At 44.2% G+C, this 18,939-nt stretch overlaps 8 protein-coding genes across 8 annotated transcripts; 3 read left to right on the top strand and 5 right to left on the bottom strand.

Annotated features, from left to right (window-relative positions):
• Positions 1–271: 271 nt before the first annotated feature.
• Positions 272–1,526, bottom strand: K450DRAFT_236104 (uncharacterized protein). The gene has a single exon (XM_051588200.1). The coding sequence runs from the start codon at positions 1,256–1,258 to the stop codon at positions 458–460; it is 801 nt and encodes a 266-aa protein (XP_051445818.1). The 5' UTR covers positions 1,259–1,526; the 3' UTR covers positions 272–457.
• On the bottom strand, positions 1,421–1,940 carry K450DRAFT_173234 (uncharacterized protein; the record flags this gene model as incomplete). The annotated part of the gene is made up of 2 exons (XM_051584171.1): positions 1,421–1,516; positions 1,776–1,940. Coding segments are annotated over 2 exons (261 nt in total), but the record flags the coding sequence as incomplete, so codon positions are not given.
• A 3,468-nt stretch (positions 1,941–5,408) lies between these two features.
• On the bottom strand, positions 5,409–6,752 carry K450DRAFT_236097 (uncharacterized protein). Its single transcript, XM_051588199.1, has 3 exons — positions 6,070–6,752; positions 5,876–5,994; positions 5,409–5,796 (listed from the first exon to the last, which is right to left on the bottom strand). Exons 1-3 carry the CDS (start codon positions 6,553–6,555, stop codon positions 5,655–5,657), a joined length of 747 nt encoding a protein of 248 aa, XP_051445816.1. The 5' UTR covers positions 6,556–6,752; the 3' UTR covers positions 5,409–5,654.
• A 2,343-nt stretch (positions 6,753–9,095) lies between these two features.
• Positions 9,096–9,541, top strand: K450DRAFT_198403 (uncharacterized protein; the record flags this gene model as incomplete). The annotated part of the gene is made up of 2 exons (XM_051584574.1): positions 9,096–9,455; positions 9,539–9,541. The coding sequence occupies 2 exons, from the start codon at positions 9,096–9,098 to the stop codon at positions 9,539–9,541; spliced, it is 363 nt and encodes a 120-aa protein (XP_051445815.1).
• A 516-nt stretch (positions 9,542–10,057) lies between these two features.
• Positions 10,058–12,560, top strand: K450DRAFT_236093 (uncharacterized protein). Its single transcript, XM_051588198.1, has 4 exons — positions 10,058–10,165; positions 10,224–10,310; positions 10,409–11,035; positions 11,105–12,560. Exons 1-4 carry the CDS (start codon positions 10,093–10,095, stop codon positions 12,376–12,378), a joined length of 2,061 nt encoding a protein of 686 aa, XP_051445814.1. The 5' UTR covers positions 10,058–10,092; the 3' UTR covers positions 12,379–12,560.
• Positions 12,561–12,636: 76 nt separating this feature from the next.
• K450DRAFT_236087 (uncharacterized protein) lies at positions 12,637–14,698 on the bottom strand. The gene is made up of 7 exons (XM_051588197.1): positions 14,614–14,698; positions 14,522–14,542; positions 14,352–14,456; positions 14,145–14,277; positions 14,013–14,083; positions 13,191–13,926; positions 12,637–13,125 (listed from the first exon to the last, which is right to left on the bottom strand). The coding sequence occupies exons 1-7, from the start codon at positions 14,662–14,664 to the stop codon at positions 12,896–12,898; spliced, it is 1,347 nt and encodes a 448-aa protein (XP_051445813.1). The 5' UTR covers positions 14,665–14,698; the 3' UTR covers positions 12,637–12,895.
• A 352-nt stretch (positions 14,699–15,050) lies between these two features.
• On the top strand, positions 15,051–17,346 carry K450DRAFT_236084 (uncharacterized protein). The gene is made up of 6 exons (XM_051588196.1): positions 15,051–15,184; positions 15,264–15,417; positions 15,481–16,132; positions 16,217–16,268; positions 16,330–16,416; positions 16,482–17,346. The coding sequence occupies exons 1-6, from the start codon at positions 15,085–15,087 to the stop codon at positions 17,081–17,083; spliced, it is 1,647 nt and encodes a 548-aa protein (XP_051445812.1). The 5' UTR covers positions 15,051–15,084; the 3' UTR covers positions 17,084–17,346.
• A 37-nt stretch (positions 17,347–17,383) lies between these two features.
• Positions 17,384–18,562, bottom strand: K450DRAFT_236082 (uncharacterized protein). Its single transcript, XM_051588195.1, has 3 exons — positions 18,470–18,562; positions 18,261–18,361; positions 17,384–18,108 (listed from the first exon to the last, which is right to left on the bottom strand). Exons 1-3 carry the CDS (start codon positions 18,509–18,511, stop codon positions 17,685–17,687), a joined length of 567 nt encoding a protein of 188 aa, XP_051445811.1. The 5' UTR covers positions 18,512–18,562; the 3' UTR covers positions 17,384–17,684.
• Between the last annotated feature and the right edge of the window lie 377 nt (positions 18,563–18,939).

Here is an 18,939-nt window from a genome sequence, read left to right as displayed (position 1 = left end):
TTTTTTGACAGCTCGTCAGAATTTACGAAAATCATTTTACATTAAAAAAAAAAAGTGGGAAGAACACCATGAGGTTCAAAATTAAGGAAGACAGAAAAAGAGCACGCGCGCGCAATAGTGAATATGAAGAAAGAAACAAAGAAAATGTCAAAGAGGAGCTCTTTTGCCCCCCATAGATATTGGCATGATTTGCTTTTTAACGAACAAATGAAAAAAAGATCCCCCAAACGTGCTGATGACTAGCTAGCCTGGTTCTGAAAGTCCTTTGGGACGGAGGCGACTCCCAGGGTCAGCAGGAGACATGTAAAAACAGAAAGAAAAAAAAATGCACTATGTACGAGCAGAAAAGAAAGAAAAATGAAGAAGAAACACTAGGTCATGCATACCATGGTGGTTCAAAGTGGGGGTGCTTTTTTAGTTGCGTTGAATTGTGTTGTTTTGCATGCGTGTGTGTTATTTACAAGACCCAATCAAACTGATTTCCTCCCGACGGTTTGCTGTCATTATCATCGTCTGACATTTTGCGTACAGAAGGGCGTGGCGACCGGTCCATAGGAGATCCCGAACCAGATGATTCACTGGATCTCTTGACCGACATCTTTCCAAACACCGATGCAAAGTGAGATGCGGTTGGACTTGCAGGAGAGGGTTTTCTGCGGTCCCATGCCGATGGATGCGGTGAAGTGGTGGAATCATTATGGTGATGATGGTATGTGTCTTGTTGCCAAGCTGGATTGGAACCGGTTGGTGTAGGTAACAAGTGAGATGATGAAGAAGGTGTAGTGGATACCGATGACTTGCTGTCGTAATATGGAGTTCCAGGTTGGTGGTATATAGAATGAGGTTGTTGATGAGGGCTACCCGTAGAAGCGCTGCCTGGAGGATAGATGTAGCCAAGGGATGGACCACCACCAGATGAAGATGCTGTCGTACTTGAATTATCAACATACATGCTGTAACTGTTTCCTCCTGTATTAGAGTTGTCATGGCCTTCGGATGACCCCCCTGCTGTGGTTGATGATGATGGTTGTTGGTATTGCATTGAGTAAGGTGAATACATTTGTTGAAGGTGGCTGCCTGAAGCACGCGTGTATCTTGCAGCTAGTCGCGGTTGAGGGTAACTAGGTACATAGGGATAATAGGGATAGTTGTAGCCTGCATTAGCTGCTGCTGCAGCCGCCGCTTCTGCTGCAGCTTGTTGAGCCGCTGCTTGTTGGACAGCCACCGCGGTGTTGGGATCATTAGGTGATCTAGACATAGCATCGTTTGAGGATGCTTGCTGCTTGCTTGGATCGTAAGGCCAGTCTTGTTGTGTAGGTCGAAAAGGTGATGGCGCTGGATCGCTGACTGACCGGTTGCCGCGACCGCGCGTACTAGCAAACTGATTACCCCTTGACAGGTCATTGTCTGCTGCACGATAATCTACCGTCCAATAACTTCCTTTACCGGGTTCATTGATAGGTCGTGGAACCTTGACGAAGGATTTGTTTAGCGATAGATTATGACGAATGGAATTCTATAAGGACAATTCTAGTTAGCCATTTCGTTCGTCGCATGAAGAAAAGAAAAAATAAAAAGGCAATATTGTGACGATAGTGCAAGGTCAAGTTGGCTGATTGCAATGTGGCAAAAACATGCAGATCGTATCTTTTTTTTTTTTGACAGCTCAACTCATTTGCGTGTGGTTTTGCGAGTGTTCTAAATCCACGCTGTGCTCCCCTTCACCAAAAGAAAAAAAAAAAATGGAGCGCCTCCTCTCCCTGGGTTCCCCTTACCTTCCAACCGTTTCCGGCCGTGTTATAAAAGGGATAGTGCTCAGTCACCCAAGCGTAGATTTCACTTAATGTCAGCTTCTTGTTGGGGCTGTTCTCGATGGCATATCGAATCAGCATAGCATAGGAATACGGTGGTTTGCCTTCAGTGTTCTTTTCTACATGCATGTCTCCTTGTTTCATAACTGTGCTGTTCTTACGGGATGCTGAAGTCCGTTCAGTGGAAGCAGTGGGTGAAGGACTTGGTTGAGGATTGGTATTGGCATACGGATGCTCTCGAATACCAGATAAGTCACTGGAACGGCGATTATGTTGAAAACTACGCCGACTGTTAGCAGCAGATTGTGAGGTTCGTGCATGTGAAAGTGAGATAGACCCTTTCACAGCAGAATCATGCAACACAGGTAACTCCGTGTTAGGTGAAGGCAGCGCTCCTTGTAGATTAGTGGGTGGTGGCAAGGATTGATAATAAGGTGAACTGGATGGGTTTGAATATCGAGACATAGGTGAAGGTTGCTGTTGCTGCGATGCAGAGTTGCGTTGTTGTTGCTGCTGTTGTTGAGATATCGCCATGTTAGACCTATCCCACCAATTTAGACCATTTTGTAGCTCAGTCATAAGAAGGTGAAGGTATATACAAAGACCCTGGTATTTGATAAAGCAAAAAGACAGTCAATAGAGCCCTATAGGTGGCAGTGATAGTGAAGAAAAGCAAAGGGAAAAGCAAAAGAAGAAAGAAGGATAGTCAAAAAGAAATCCCAAAGGGAAAAAAAATAAAAAGAAGGACGAAAAATAAACCTGTTATAAAATATAATGGTTGGGGGTGTTCTTTTTTTTTAAAGTGAGGTGGTGGCAAGCACAAAAAAAAAAGGATGTAGAGTGTGCAAAAGCAGACAGTCTTACCCAAGCTTGTTCGTCGGTAATGCTCCCGCAAATCTGTACTACGCTATCGGATAGCCTCCGCTTTCATTCCAGCAAGGTATTCAAACTTCTGTTCTAGCCTGATAACTAGCACTCCCTCTTCATATAGCTTAACTTATTCATTTGATGTGATCTAACTCACACTATAGCAGAGATCTATACCTCATCAGGGACACGGATTGGGGGAGGAGAGGGACCTGGCCATGTTGGTTTCCAAGATCGACATTGGCTGATTGGGGGGAGAGGAGGTGGTGGAGTTGAAAGCGATGTTGATGATGCCAAAGCGAGAGAGCGAAAAACCGTACATGTATGGCAAGAATGCTTATACGTAATAATAATACGGCTTGCACCAGTTCGGTGAAGAGCGAAAGTATACCTTTTCAGCTATGAGCCATTACCCCACCCCGTTTCAAGCCGACGCAGAATGAACTGAGCTTGTTACTGGGTTATCGATGACCCGTAAGACAAACTGCGTTTTTGACGCTCTGTACCAAGCTATTGTTAGCTCATATTGTATGGTCAGTGAAGGCCCTCCGGTGTCCATCGCCATAGAAGACGAAAACAGAAATGTCCCCCAAGGTAAGTGACATTCACCCTTCGTGGGCGTAAACTTTTTTATTTTTTTTTATTTTTGAAAGCGTGGACCGGGGTTGGGATATTGCCACCTTTTGATCTTTTTAGCTGTGGACGTCTCGCTTTCTCTCTTCCAACCTTTATGCCTCGTAGACTTCTCACCTATCATGTATCACACAAAATAAGGAACTTGGGACCGGGTGCTGCGCATTTCCTGTGGCCAGCTAGAGTTCCCGGGTCCTTAAAACAAAAGTCACACTTGTCCATCTTCTTTGCTATTCTGTCCCCACCCCCCCCCAAAAGCGCACAATTTTTTTTGAAGCTCCAATGCCTTTGTTTATGTTCATGACGAAGTCATGAGGTGTGAGATTTTGTGTATCAGAAATCTTTTTGACGGGCAAAAGCTTACTCTTAAGCTAAGCCGTTTACTTCAGCAAAATGGGCTAAACTGTCGGCTTTTTCCTTTTGTTATGCATCACCAATGCTTGATCATATGGATGCACATAATGTTCATTAGTATCACTAACCTGATGAAATGGGGAATGTCTCATTTTCACCTGTTTCCTTTGGTACAAGCAAATGGTCAAATTAATAAAGTAAGCACCCGCACGTCCTCTGAATGGGCCATCCTGTCGGAGGCCAATTGAGGACGGAATGGCGTTATCTTGTTGATGTTTACTTGAGCTGGTTGTCTGTTTTCGGTTGCCTGTGTCGGGGAACTTGCTTTTCAGCAAAGGCAAGAATTACTCCTGTGCATGAGCTAACGTTTTATCTTGTAATGCCTTTTTCCTTTACGGTGAGTTGGTGACCAGTCACTTCATTAAGAAAAATAGGTCATGACGTGCGGTACCAACATTTGAGCATTGTCCAGTTGGCTTGAGCGCCTAAGGCAGAACGCTGAAGTGGTTTTTTATATTTGAAAATTACATGTGAAATTGCACAACGCACTGTAAGGAGAACCCCCATCATTACAATTGATCCAATATAAAATGTTGCGGTTTACAATAGCCTTTGCTTTTGACCTAGCCGATGCTAAAGACCATATTTGAGGAGTAAATTGGCTTTTGTGCAACAGGCCATGCTCAAGAGTGAGTGGAAAGTATGCAGGTCCGATCCTTGGTGTGACTTATCCGAAAGATCATTATCGGAAGGTGCAGCTTATGGGAGGGTTTACATGGTCTTTCGGCCATTGCTTGCGTACTTTCAGAATTGTATATCAAGTCCGTCCTCCACGGTCAGCTGACAAAACAAGGTCCCCATCCCACTCACACAACCACTGGTCCCGGCAAAAATTTATTTCGCGGTCAGATGCTATGCACTTAGTTTAGGTGAAGTGATCTACCGACTAACCATCGCCTCCCATACTGATGGAAAGCTGTTCAATACATGCCTTTGATGGCATTCGTATCTCTTTGCCACACTGTACTTAATTATATAGATCGATGATATCATGGTGAGATATGCCGTTAAATTTGTATCGATCTTGTCCAGCTCACGAAAGATGATAAAGTGAATACCTATGAAAGCCGTTATGAGGATTCGCAAAGCAATTGCAAAGGTACAATCTACTTACTTGTGACAAGATTTACTCGTCAGCTGTGGAAAGCTCAACTGTACGTTCTGTCTTTCCAGATCTCTCCATAACACTCCCGTTGGAGCTGCTTTTGCCGCGTAGTTCTACCAGACAGTTGTTTTGATACATACTAACAAAAGCGAGCTTGCTAGTGGTTGTTTCCAATTAATCTGCTTGTCAAATATGTGTTGACCATGGATATATTGAATTTGAGGTCCTGAGAGCACTTATATCCGTACATTTTTTTGAAAATATGCAATTACATATGTTGTGGCCACAAAAAAAATTACCTCACCTTCCCGTAATTTCTGAATTCTCTATTTCGATAATGGTGAAGCTATTTAATCCTCGCTTTTGCGTATTACTTGGTTCCACCGTCGAAAAGGATGTTGACGCAGTCTATGAGAACAGCCTGTTTGCGTTTGTTCCAGAACTGTTTTGACTGCCCTTGCTGAAAGGTATAAAGGAAGACAGTATGCTCAGGATATCGAGATGATACCGAACATAAACAATGTCTGCGAAAAGTATAAGTAAACAGTACAGCCAACCACCCAATGAAACATTGAAAATAGAGGACCCAATACTCATTAAAAATTATTGTCATTTTTTGGTAGAAAAGAAATAGAGGGAAGCTAGACAAGCTTTCACATAACTACGGGAAGAGTACATAACATTATTAAAGCCTTCGCTATGCTTAAACTAATTATCCACATCCACGCTAAATCAAAAAATTCATGAGCGAAAGAAAAGAGTTGAAAAAAGTCACATTAAAAGAATGAGGACACAGAGAAAAAGAGGTTGGAAAGTGGGACCCTCTAGTACCAGAAACCGTAAGCAAAGCCGCCGCCACCAATAGCCAAGGCAAGGCCGAAGAAGATGAGGGAGTAAGCCAGACGAGCGTACTTGTGGGCTACAACAGATTCACAAACGGAGAAGACAACGGCGAAACCGAAGAAGCTGGAAAAATAGTAAAAGAATTCATTAAATTTTAGTGACAATGTCTTTGACATCAGATTTACGGTCATGAATAACTTACATCCAGCCCATAATAGCAGCACCTCTGGTAAGACCCTTGGCAAAAGAGTTTAGGGTCATAACAACCAACAGCATAAGCATCAAGTCGCGAAGCATATGATGACTGCGTTCCATACGAAGCTGAGAAAAGAATAGCAATAGATTTGTGTTAGCGTTACCGCAATCGGCATATACGCAAACTTTTACGACACTTACGAAAATGTTATGGAGCATGGCATTAACACCACCACCTAGTCGTGTAGGGTCATCATTATAAGCAGTTGTACCAGTGGTTCCAGTGGTGCCAGTAGTGTTGTAGGCATTGTTTCCGGTAGTGCCAGTAGTACCAACTCCAGTACCAGTGCCTCCAACACCAGTGCTTCCAACGCCAGTGGCACCAACACCAGTACCAGTAGTGTTATAAGCACCAGTACCAGTGTTGTTGTAAGCCGTGTTATCGGCAGTGGTCATCCCCGGCCCTCCCGTGTTCCCAAGTTCAGGATCAACTCCTCCTCGCTTGGCACTATAAGGACCAGAGGTAAAACCAACATCGTCGGCTTGACCAAACATGTGGCGCAAGAACCAAGTTAAACCCCAAAGAGCGAAGAGGGCAAAGACCGAAGCCCATGCAGTGCGTGTCCAGGAATTAGCCAAGAAGGCATCCGTGGAATAACGATCGTAGCCCGTGTAGGAAGAAGACATGGAATAATAACTAGGTAGGTAAGTTGTTGTGAAGTTTCGAAATAGTAGCCAAACGGCCTGCCACCGACGAGGTCTTTTATATGCTTTAAGCGCTTGAATGATCAGGTATGAGCAGCAACTGAAACTCTAGCCAATCACTAGCCATCTCTGGTGTTGATGAACAAAAGATTATGCAAAACATATTTTTTCAGAAAATGCTCCTATGCTGATTTTCCCTTGCTACGGTGTGGCGGACTGATTACTACATGACCCTTGATTAGTCAATTCTGTTCAAATTGAATACACAGGTTGAAAAGTTTCCATTAACGTCATTCATCTGTCAGAAAGAGTCCATGGAGTCCAGGCAGCTGCGCCCTAAAATTCTTTGGTGTTGACATCAATTCAACGAGGTGTTTGTTTGCAGCACTTGCTTAAGGTGGATGAGCGAAGGATTGTTTCACGATGGCTATTAACGGAATAAAAAAAATAATCGAACGGTCGCTCGGATTTCACAGATAAAACATTACAACGTCATGCCCTTCAGCTTACAAGACTCTGTCACTTGTGGATATGAGACTACGCCAAAATTAATGGTGGTGCAGAGATCGACTTTGTGGTCGGCAAAACTTTACATGGCATCCCAGGTCAAGCACCCGATTATTTCGGGCTGGATAAACCAAACTCCAACCGAGTAAATAATTAGTTATTCTTAATGAATAATACATAGGATTCACTGCAATTCATGTACAGCCTCGAGCTGCCTCCATTAATAATTCTAGATATGTTGGCTCGGCTGAAAGATGTGATTATGACTTCATAGAGTGGCAACGGCATTTGTCATTGTTGATATGCACTGAGAATTTACTGGACGGGGTCCAATCCACCGCTATCGCTCTGTCCATTCAATGACGATGCTTATCTTCCTCATTCTTCCATCAGCCGCTGCTCATTAGTCGCATCACTATCACTCGTGGGTCGCCGACATGATGTCAGAATGCGTGTGATAAATTTGAGACAACCGAGTAACAGGAGAGTTATATGACACGGACTGTGCAGCACTTGTTTCAAGCTGGCGATCATTAGGGCAACGAACAGTATATATGGAGTGGCTCATAGCACATTCATAATTGATTAGGCAACAGATTATTTATTTTCAACATGCGCATGGCAGAGAGCGTACTAAACCGAATTGATATGTAGCGATGACTCCTCTGCTATGTCAAATTATCCAAAATGCAACAAACCGTCATTATGTCCAGTGAACTGACACATATTGATGTTGCAAAAGGATAATTTTGACATTTCGCTGTTTTGCGCTGCGGAGGTTAATCGTCAACTTTTTTGAATCAGCCTACTGTCTCAGGCCATGAAAAATAAATCGCCAGCAACGAAGTGGTTGCAGTGGAAACAAATATGGTCAATTTGTGTTTCGGTATCAAAAACAGCGGGCATGCATTAATTTTTTTTTGTGGGCAGAGCAGCCTGAGCAATTTAGATGGATAGAAAAAAAAAAGGTTGGAAATTTGCGAGGCCTTCACCCTCGGCTCAAGGCGCGAATCATGCAGAGCAGTACTAAAGATCAAATCTTCACTTCGACATTAACACGGCAAATGATTCAGTTGGAAAACAGTAGCATTTTATTGCAATAATAAGATAATATGAAGTAGCTGGTGTAAAAAAAAATAATCACATAAACTTAAGCGGTAGTTTTACGAGAAAGAAAATGTAGGCTTGAGCATCGCTGGACACTTTTGCTGGCTGTCAAAGCAGGCAGGACAAAATTTTGCTCACTGCAATAAAGATCACGTGTACGGTGGCTAACCTACAATATCTGCTGAAGCAAGAGGCTGGATCTACACACAGAAACGGATACATACATCAAAGTAGATGTTTTCAATGGATAGAAAACTGATTCGGCGTATCAAGTTACGTAGTTAATGTGGATTCTAGCTTTTACGACTTACATTATTTTGGTGCGGGCGGCTTGGGTTGGCCCAATTCGGAGTTTAAACCGAATCCGACGAGGCATACAACTATCGTTTTGATGAGATGGTTGCACTTCCTCTTTTCCTACACGCAACGCAGAATGAAGTTTTCCGCCGGTATGAAATGACAAGTTTATTTACATTGATGGATGTTCTGTACGGCAGATGGATGGATGGATGCGACATCGACTTCACAATATATTCCTTGTAGTTGGTAACTGATCTACAGCATTCGAGCATTGCGACATTACATGTGAAAAAAAAAAGATCCAGTGTTAGAAAATGGCAAACACAACGATTATGAACACAACCTACACTGTAACGGTTTCACTGAGCACTTGATACGACAGAACATGCCTTCATCCATCGCCGCTGCCAAACACTTCTACTCCAATTTTGCTGAAGCTAATTCGCTCTCGCTTTTTTCCACCACTATTCAGACGTTAGCTCTTCCCGCAGCAAGAGTCGCAGGGCTCATTTCCAAGCTCCCTCTAGCATCCGCCGCAAGATTATGAGCGCTGCTTTGTCCAAGGAACTCCGTGAGGAGCACAAGGTAAATATTTTTATGATTCGGCAATGTCTTTAATGAACGGCCCCAGTGCGGTCCAAATTAGTCACCCCGAAATACATAAGGCTTTCGTTGTCACACTTGCTAACGTTGTGCGTCTGTTCTCTCAGGCCCGCTCTATCCCTGTTACCAAGGATGATGAGGTCATGGTCGTCCGTGGCAGCTTCAAGGGCCGTGAAGGCAAGGTTGTTCAGGTCTACCGTAAGAAGTGGGTCATCCACATCGACCGTGTCACCCGTGAGAAGGTTAACGGTGCCTCCGTCCCTATCGGCATCCACCCCTCCAACGTTGTTGTCACCAAGCTCAAGCTCGACAAGGACCGCAAGGCTATCTTGGCCCGCAAGAGCCGCAAGGAGGCCATGAAGGAGGTGAGTTTCGGTTTAGGTTTGATAGTTTCCAAGTTTCAACAAGTTTACTCATCATCTGATTACTTTATATCTGACAATAATAGTAAACTCATATGCCATCACACCCCCCACAATAAAAAACATGTTTTAAAAGTTTAACCAAAAATTATTCAAAACGTTGCCTTTTATTTTGCAGTAAGAGTACATTAATTGAGAGCGGGTTTTCGAAAAAACGTTCTTAATGACATGTGCAGGCATGCGAATTATCTCTGCCACGGATAACAATGGCCCGCAGCTGAGAAAAATCATAACATTTGTGCTTTGCATGTGAATACTTGACACACCAGCAGGTGGTACTTTATGCCACCATCATGGTTAAACCGTTGCAAAAGGTGGAAAAGGAAACAAGACTACACCAGTCGTGCTTAAAGCCCCATTATTAAATATGTGTAGTCTCGTTAAAGCTCATCCTCCAACCTAGAGCCAACCAGATGCTCGCCTTGAAGGCAGGCAAGGCTAATGTGGTTTACGTAAAACGGTTTCGTGACTGAAAACTTCAAATTTTCATTTTCCGAAAAGCTTGGTAACTACAATTTCACATTTATTCTGCCCCACTTTCCCCGGTCCATATTCTTCTTATTCTCCTTTCACTTTTACAATGGTCAACGGCGTCATTGACTTTAATCACCAATCTGTCGAGGTTCCTAACTCCAGAAAGCCTGGTCAAACTGGTCAGTGCATAGCCTTTTTACTGTATTGCCTTGTTCAGTATATTAACCGTTTCTACAGGTGTCTACAGAAACGCTCAAACTTCAAAAGACTTGCTCACTAACATCAATCCCAAGGTCACCACCATCTATGAAGCTTTCCGACAGGGTATGTTTAGGGGCGGCTCAACCAACTGTTGTTACAATAGCTAGCCACATTGAAGCGTCTTTACTCATTTCTTCCATGACCTTTGCCTACCTACACAGGTTTGAAGATCTCTCGTGACCGTCCCCTCTTGGGTATGCGTCCTATTGTTGACGCAAAGACCGGAAAACGCGGTCCATATGCCTGGCAGAGCTATCGCCAAGTGTCCTACCGTATCACCAACTTTGGTTCTGGATTGTTCAATTTGATTGACTCAGTGGTTGGCGAGGACTATGGTAAAGGAAGTATGCCAATTGGTATTTGGGCCAACAACCGCCCTGAATGGTTTATTGCGGATATGGCCACAGCTGCGTATGGCCACTTTTCCGTTGCTTTATACGATACACTGGGTCCCGATACCGTGGAATATGTCACCAACCACGCCGAAATTAAGGCCCTTGTCACATCAGCTGACCACATTGCTGACCTTTTGAAGCTTAAGCATAAACTTCCTACTCTCCAGGTTATCATCTCCATGGATAAATTGGACGATGAGACCCCAGTAGCCGGCGTTCCTAACAAGAGCGCCATCATCAAGGCTTGGGCTGAGGAGAAGGGCATTGTATTGGTGGATATGCAGACTCTGGAAGCTGAAGGACGTAAGGCCAAGCGAGCTCATCGTCCCCCTAAGCCGGATGATTTGGCTTGCTTGATGTACACCAGTGGCACCACTGGCGTTCCCAAGGCATGTGATAATTATTTAATGTCTGCCTGCCTGTTTGAATCACCGCTAATATGGATGACAATTTATTAGGGAGCTATGCTCAGTCACCGCAACTTCGTCTCCGCCTTGTCTGGTTCGCTGTACAACTTGGATGCAAACCAAGATGATATTAACATTTCCTACTTGCCATTGGCTCATATCTTTGGTCGTATAACGGATCTCAGTCTGGTACAAGCTGGTGGTCGTATTGGTTACTATTCTGGGGATGTCTTGCAATTGTTGGATGATATGCAAGCTTTGAAACCCACGTTCATGGCGAGTGTTCCTCGTCTTTTGAACCGTATCTATGCTCGTATTGCTTCTCAGACCATTGAAGCCCCTGGTATTACTGGTGTGATTGCCCGTAAAGCCGTTGCTGCCAAATTGGAGAATCTCCACAATGGTGGTTCCTACACCCATCCTTTCTGGGATCGTATCATCTTTAACAAAGTCAAGCAAGCATTGGGTGGTCATGTTCGTGCTATGATCACTGGTTCCGCTCCTATTGGAAAGGATGTCATGCAATTCCTTCGAATTGCCCTGTGCGTTGACCTTCGTGAAGGATATGGTGCTACCGAATCTTGCGCTGCTTGCACTTGTCACAACCCTGGTGAATACCGAGCTGGTCACATCGGTGTTCCTTTCCCTCACAACGAAATCAAGTTGATAGATGTCCCTGAAATGGATTATCTCTCTACTGACCCATATCCCCGTGGTGAAATTTGCGCTCGTGGTCCCAACATTTTCCTTGGCTACTACAAGGATGAGGAGAAGACTCGCGAAACCATTGATTCTGAGGGTTGGTTGTTGACTGGTGACATTGGTATGATTGATGAACGTGGATGCGTTATCATTATTGACCGCAAGAAGAATATCTTCAAGCTTGCTCAAGGTGAATACATTGCTCCTGAGAAGATTGAGAATGTCTATGCCAAGAACACTTTGTTGGCTCAGATCTACCTCCACGGTGACTCTCTTCAAAGCTCTTTGGTCGCCATCATCGTTCCTGACCCCGAAGCTCTGAATGTTTTGGCCGCCAAAATTCCTAGCGTTGCTGGCAAGAAGCTCTCATACCAAGAGCTTTGCAAGCACCCCGAAGTGAATGCTGCCATCTTGGCGGATATGGATAAGACCGGTCGCAAGGCTGGTCTTCGTGGCTTCGAATACGCTCGCAAGATTTATCTCGAGTCCGAGCCTTTCTCTATCGAAAATGAATTATTGACCCCTACCATGAAGGTCAAGCGTCCTCAAGCTGCCAAGTACTACCAAGATCAAATCAAGGCCATGTACGATGAACTTGACAAGCAGACCGTCACAGCCAAGTTGTAATCGCATACCCAGCGCAACCCATCCATTCACCCACCCACCCCCCAAAAAAAGAGAGCATTCGACACCCTCTATGTTATAAAGCATTTCACTCTAAGCAAACCCACCCAAAACTTACATTAAAAAAAAAAAATGATGACAGCTCAATCCATTACTTAACTTTGTTAAAACCCAGTACCTCTATTGCTCCTCCCTTATTCCCTGGACACTCATTCAATATTAAATAGTAGATTAAATGAAATAGGCGAGTGCCTGGTTCACCCTGTTTTTAATATATTTTTTAGTTTATAAAAAAAAAAAAAAAAGAGGCAGTTAATCAGAAATAAAACGGAATCATAGAAGTAAACGTTGCTTTTGATACCAAACATGAGGATTGCAGAAAATAAAAGAAAATCGAGAAAGAATAACCAACGCTACCACAATGTGAGCAGCTGGTACGCATTCACTCCCTACTCAAAGCCTTCCCACCATTACCTGGGGGGCGCGCGCTTTCTCTCTCTATGGTACACGCAGATCCTACTTAGCGAGGTGGGTAAGGTGGGTAACCAGGCATTGGACGCGCCGCTGATGAAGGATAGGGGCTGTTATGGGCTGCAAAAGGCTGGCCGTTATCATCAAAAGACGGTTGGTAGTTGGAATAATGCTGAGGTTCCGGAATGGTCATGGAAGGACCTCCTCCAGGAGAAGGATAAGGTGGTCGCTGACCTTGCGGTGGTGGCGGCATTGACTGAAATCCTCCGGAAAATCCACCTATTTGTCAAAGCCATCAGTCCTACTGTTCCCTACCCTTTATTAATTATTTTCATATCACTTACCAGACGGATACTGTTGAGAGTGAGGGCTTGGGGGCGGTGGTCGGTGTTGCGGATTGTAAGCCGAAGTCAATAAGGATGTCGACTGGTTTTGCGGAGGAGTCGGGGGATAGGCACCTGGAGGTTGCTGAGATAGTGGGTAAGGGGGTCGATTATAGCCATCCGGAGGAGAGTGAGCTGGCGGGGGACGTGAACCACCACCACCGGGATGCTGATTGGGATATGCTTGGGGTGGACCAGGCGGCTGGTTAGGATACGCTTGGGGTGGACCACCCGGTTGACTTGGATAGGATTGCGGTGGACCAGATGGCTGATTCGGATATGCTTGTGGTGGGCCAGGCCGCTGATTAGGATAGGATTGCGGTGGACCAGCCTGTTGACTGGGATATGATTGCGGTGGACCAGCGGGTTGACTAGGATATGTTTGAGGAGGACGGCTATATGCTCCAGGTGGCGATTGCCTTGCATTAGCAGGACGATTGTGTGGATATAACGGAGTCGAGTTAGATGAAGCCTGTGGCCCGTTCAAGGGTGGTGGAACATGCGGCCGTGCCATTTGGTTAGCTTGTTGAAACTGTTCAGGAGGAGGTGGTGGACGGTATGGAGCAGGGCCAACGCCAGGTACATTCTGACCTGGTGGAGGAGGACCAGGACGTTGTTGCGGATGTACAGGTGCTCCATGTGGACGTTGCTGCGGTGGCATACGCACTGGTTGGTTGGTTGGTCTTGGTGGTGCTGACTGAATTAGGTATATTTTTTAAAAATAACCAAAAAAAAAAATTAATCCTGTGGTCACCAAATGCCATATTTCCGTCATCGACTTACAGCAGAGTAAAACGTCAGCTCAAGATAGATTTGTCCAGCTGAACGTCCCTTGTATTGAAGATCAAACCATTCTACAAGAAATACGGCTCAGTAAAGGCACTTGGGCGGTTCGCGTTAATCCATATTTCTTACCATCTTGTTCGCCTTCCTTAAGAACGTGGGTCAAGTCAACCTCGCCCTCAGAAATCAAGTCCTCTTTTCGCTTATCTTCATCAAAAAGCTGAACAATCATTTTTGTCTTCCCTTCCGGAACAATCAGGTTCACCTACGGATTGCACAATATTAACCATCATGCCAAGACCCGTCGATACACTCTATATGTTCCATTCAATAACCAACCTGATCGTCCCATAGAGGGTGCTGGCCACCACGATGGTCAGTTTTGGTCTTCTTGGCTTGGTCACCTAACCGAAACACGCAAAACGGATCTTGCTTGCCGACAATCTGTAGAAAGAAGCGAGATCAGTCTATGTCTTCTGTGTGGCGGAGATCTAGTTATCAGATGGTACCTCTCTGTCAGGGAGATTGCGCTAGAGAGAGATAAACACAGGTTCAGTTATTTAAATGCGAGGCAGGTTCGTTGATTGACTTTGAGACTTACGGCTTTGAGGGCGACTACAGCCAATTCGCCAATAGGTTTTGCAGGAGGCATAAGAATTAAAAGAAAGTGAAGAGCTACGGGAAGCTCAGCCTCTCCGTTATAGTGCAAAAGCTGAGGCTGAAATGAATTTGAATCAATCTCAGCTCAGCTCAGATCAAGCCAAGCCAGGCAAACTGACGGCAGTAGAACGACAGCAATATCTTCATTCGACGAACGTGAATTGATGGATGAAATCTTCAGCAGAGATTGGACACTACGTATCATATCTTTCTATCCAATAGAACTAGAAACATTTCGTATTGCATTTGTTTCATTATAAGGGTTTTTTGCCACGCCGTCAAAATGCGGGGATTGGCAGAGTTCTGTTATTGGCACGAAGGAGATTTTTCAACAAAAAAAATTTTGACTTGCTTTTTTTTTTTCTACTTCCATTCTCCAATCGCCTAAATTCACAATAAGAAGAGACTCATCATGAGCAGTGAACCGTGTTCTCATCTGATGAATCTTGACATTGGGTCAATACTGAAAGGGAAATTGGTATCACAAAAAACACAACGTCTCCAGTGTCAAGGTAAATAAAAATAAAATAGAATAGAAAGAGAGGTAAAACTAAGCTCAGTCCATGTTAAATATCCCATTTTTTGGTTTAGATTGTCAAGCAACCGATAGATTGAACTTGTGCTTGTCTTGTGCTTATGTTGGCTGCAGCAAGTATTTTTTAAGAAAGAAACCCGACCACAAAGATCATTGCAAGGCACATGACCATCCGCTGGCTATGGATATTTCTTCCCTCAACCCAATGTGGTAGGTTGTTTCTTTAACTTGTATTTATTCCATGCACCACCCAATATCAACACACCATCCTAGTTTGCACTGTGGAAAGCAGGTCTTTGGTCGTCACTATTCATCCCTCGCACGCCAAATCGTTCAAAAAGCCTTTCCCCGTCGGTCGTCCCGTTTACACACAGACGATGAAAAGTCTTCTGATATAGAAATAGACGATGAAGAAGACGGCGACTCCTCTGTCACCAGTGGCTCAGAATCGTCAACAACATCAGGCGGCATACGTGGTATTCAAAACTTGGGAAATACGTGCTTTATGAACTCTATCATCCAAGCTCTTAGTAATTGCTCCCCCGTGCGAGACCAGTGCTTACAAAACAGTGCACGACGACGCAACAGTGATGCTGAAAGTACATCGATCGCTGTCGAGTTCAGTCGCATCATGAAAGAGCTCTGGTTAGCGACCCAGCCGCCTCCGTCGTCATATCGCTCTAGTTTGGTGCCTATATCACCGCTCTCCTTGTACGACACTGTGTTGAAAGCCATCACTAGTTTCAGCCCAGCTGAGCAGCAAGATGCCCAGGAATTTTTCACGTATTTCTTAGACCGATTTTACAAAACCGTTCCGAAAAAGTTACCATTGACCACGCCCATCATCGACGAAACCACCCCTTCCAATGACTCAAAGCATCCCGGCGGGTTGGACTCACTTTTTCGGGGTCTTTTATTAAATAAGGTCAGTCATCGGATGGACTTTCGTCATATATTGACGGACATTGAATTATCCTATCACATGACGCTCACACTTGCCACCCATCAGATTACCTGCAAAGACTGCGGCTACACCATTCGAAAGGAAGAGCCATTTTTTGGTAAGTTGCATAACATCATGCAAAAATATGAAAACACCCATGGACTAATCCTCTATCTTAGATCTGTCTCTCGACTTACCCCATCATTTTGCCATATACCAGCGAAGAACGCGGTCACAACAAAAATCAACTGGTTGTTCTCTTAGGGGTATGTTTTTGATATATTTAGCATTTATGTCACCCAACTGTATTTTGACCGTGATTTTTCCATAGATTGCATCGATGACTTTACCAAGGTTACGGAACTGGAAGAATTTGAATGCAAAAAATGTAAAGGCAAATGTACGAAGCAATCCTCCCTTATGCAACTGCCTCAAATCCTCTGCCTTCATATAAAACGATTCGGCATGTTGGAAAGCCAACGCCCTCGTGCTTGCAAGCTAGCGTCGCATGTCTCCTTCCCTATTGACGACCTGGTATTGGAACCCATTAACACTGAACAGCACGTCAAATACGATTTGTCGGCTGCTGTTGTTCATCGGGGTAATACTTTGTCTTCTGGCCATTACCTTACTTATGGACGTAATGATGGTCGATGGTTTCGTTTTGATGACAACCGTGCTACAGAAGTATCTAGAGATACACTTGCCGACGATGAAGTCTATATGCTATTTTACGAAAGAGTAGGCATAACAGCGTCGCCACCTGGTAGTCCGTCATGGTCTACATCTAGTCAAGAGTTCTGGTCTGCAACGTCTTCGCCTGAATCAGACATCAGTTCGTATGCCGAGGCTTCTGATGAAATTCCTGTTATCAACAAGAAACGTAAATCCGCCAACCCTACTACATCTCCTAAGCGCATTCGACACCTGTGAACAATTTCTATATTTTTTTGCTTGTTCTAATTTTTTTGAACAGTTGAACATACCCTATTCTTTTTGTCAACTATTTTTTGTTACGGTTCATTTGTTCATATTTATCTGTTGCTTCCATTCTATGTCTTTTTTCACACTGCAAATGTACATCCTATACCCCTTCTGCTTTTGTACTTTGACACTTTTTAGTTTTCCCCCCTTCTTCTTCCGATCTTTTGTTTATTCAAACTTCCTGACAATGTAATTACCCTTAATGTCCGAACTAGATGGTCAAAGCCCTCTTTTTTTTCTTTTCTTTTTAATATACTTGGTTAAACTCGATACCGCAAAGGGTTTGTATTTTGATAATTAAGAGAGCAACGGAAAGGTCTGAAGACTACAGAAACAACATCCCGAAGGTGAGGGTACGAAATACCAAACCTATAGAAAAATTGGGCTTCCCAAAGGAAAGTAACAACTAATGGGAAAAGAAATGGTTGACTGAAAAAAATAAAATATACGAGGTATATTTGATCATGTAAAAACAAGTTGAGAAAGCATTGATAGTCTAGCGTCGTTTAATTGAGCTATTGAAGGTACGAATGCAGTGTTCAACATCTCCTTATTCTTCCTTCTTGTCATCCTTCTTCTCTTCTTCCTCTTCTTCGTCATCTTCCTCCTCATCATTTTCTTCGGTCTTGCCGTCGGTCAAACCAGCATTGATCTTCTGGACTTCTTCAAACTTATCCTTGAAGAGGTTGGCGTTCTCAGAGTTGGCGAAACGGATGGCGAGAGTTTCCTGTCTGGCTTCACCTTCAGAGACATCAGCGGCAACATTCCAAACCCAGGAACGGTCAGATCCAACGTTAGGAGACAAGCTCATCTCAGAAGTGATGGCATGGTTGGCGCAAACCTTGTGAGTCTTATCACGGCGCATCAAAAGACGAACTTTCTTGGTGTCCTTGTGTTGCAGGAACTTGACATCACCGACACCACGCTCCTTCCACTCCTTCAAGCCTTTGTCGTAACGGAAGAGCTTAGCACGCCTACAGAGAGAGCAGGTTAATAAAAAATGTTGTAGTGAAGAACCGTGGGCGAAATGAATATTTTTGGGTGCTTTGCCAGGACGGTGGCGTCGGCAAGCGTAGCAACCAAGCGCGCGCCCCAGGAGTTTTAAACAAGACGAAAAATGACTTACATCTTGAAGAGAACGTCCTCCATTTCTTCCATAGTCTTTACTTCGACTTCGGAAAGCTTGATAACAGGCTCAAAGTGGACATCGGGAGAGGCTTCAACTTCCTCCTGCAAATGGCAAAGTTAGTGGGTGCTCAGGTCGTGAAGCCATCGATGAAAACCCAGTGCTGCGGATCCATGGCACCAAATGCCAGATCGGCTGTTTGTCATTACCTGCTCTTCGGTGACAATCTTCTTTTCTTCGGTATCAGCCATATTCGGTTGTAATTAACGCTGTAGTAACAACAAAAACAAGAAATGGGTTTTACAGATGAGGGTCGCAGTACTTGATATTCTACGAAGGCGATGAAAAAAAAAATCGGTGACGTAAACTTGCAGTGAAAAATTGAATTCAACCGTGCAAACTATTCAATGCCTCACGTCACAGTTAGAGGTTGGCTTTTGGCGGGAAGTCAAAGTCGGACCGCCAGAGGCTGGAACGGCAAAAACCCGCACGTTTGGATACCAGCGCACTCTAATTTTGCAGCAACGTTTGCATTTAATTCTGTTGCCTGCAGTCCAACTCGACAAATCCTCATAGAAGCTCACTTGACTTGATGACAGTTCGATTGGTTATAGCTATTGCATTGATGTGTCTTTGAATTGCTACGCATTTTGGTATGTTTTGAGTTCAATGCCTCCCC

This window comes from Umbelopsis ramanniana, assembly GCF_025399195.1.
Source record: "Umbelopsis ramanniana AG unplaced genomic scaffold K450scaffold_19, whole genome shotgun sequence".
Lineage (NCBI taxonomy): Eukaryota > Fungi > Mucoromycota > Umbelopsidomycetes > Umbelopsidales > Umbelopsidaceae > Umbelopsis > Umbelopsis ramanniana.
This window is presented reverse-complemented; position numbering and strand designations above follow the sequence as displayed.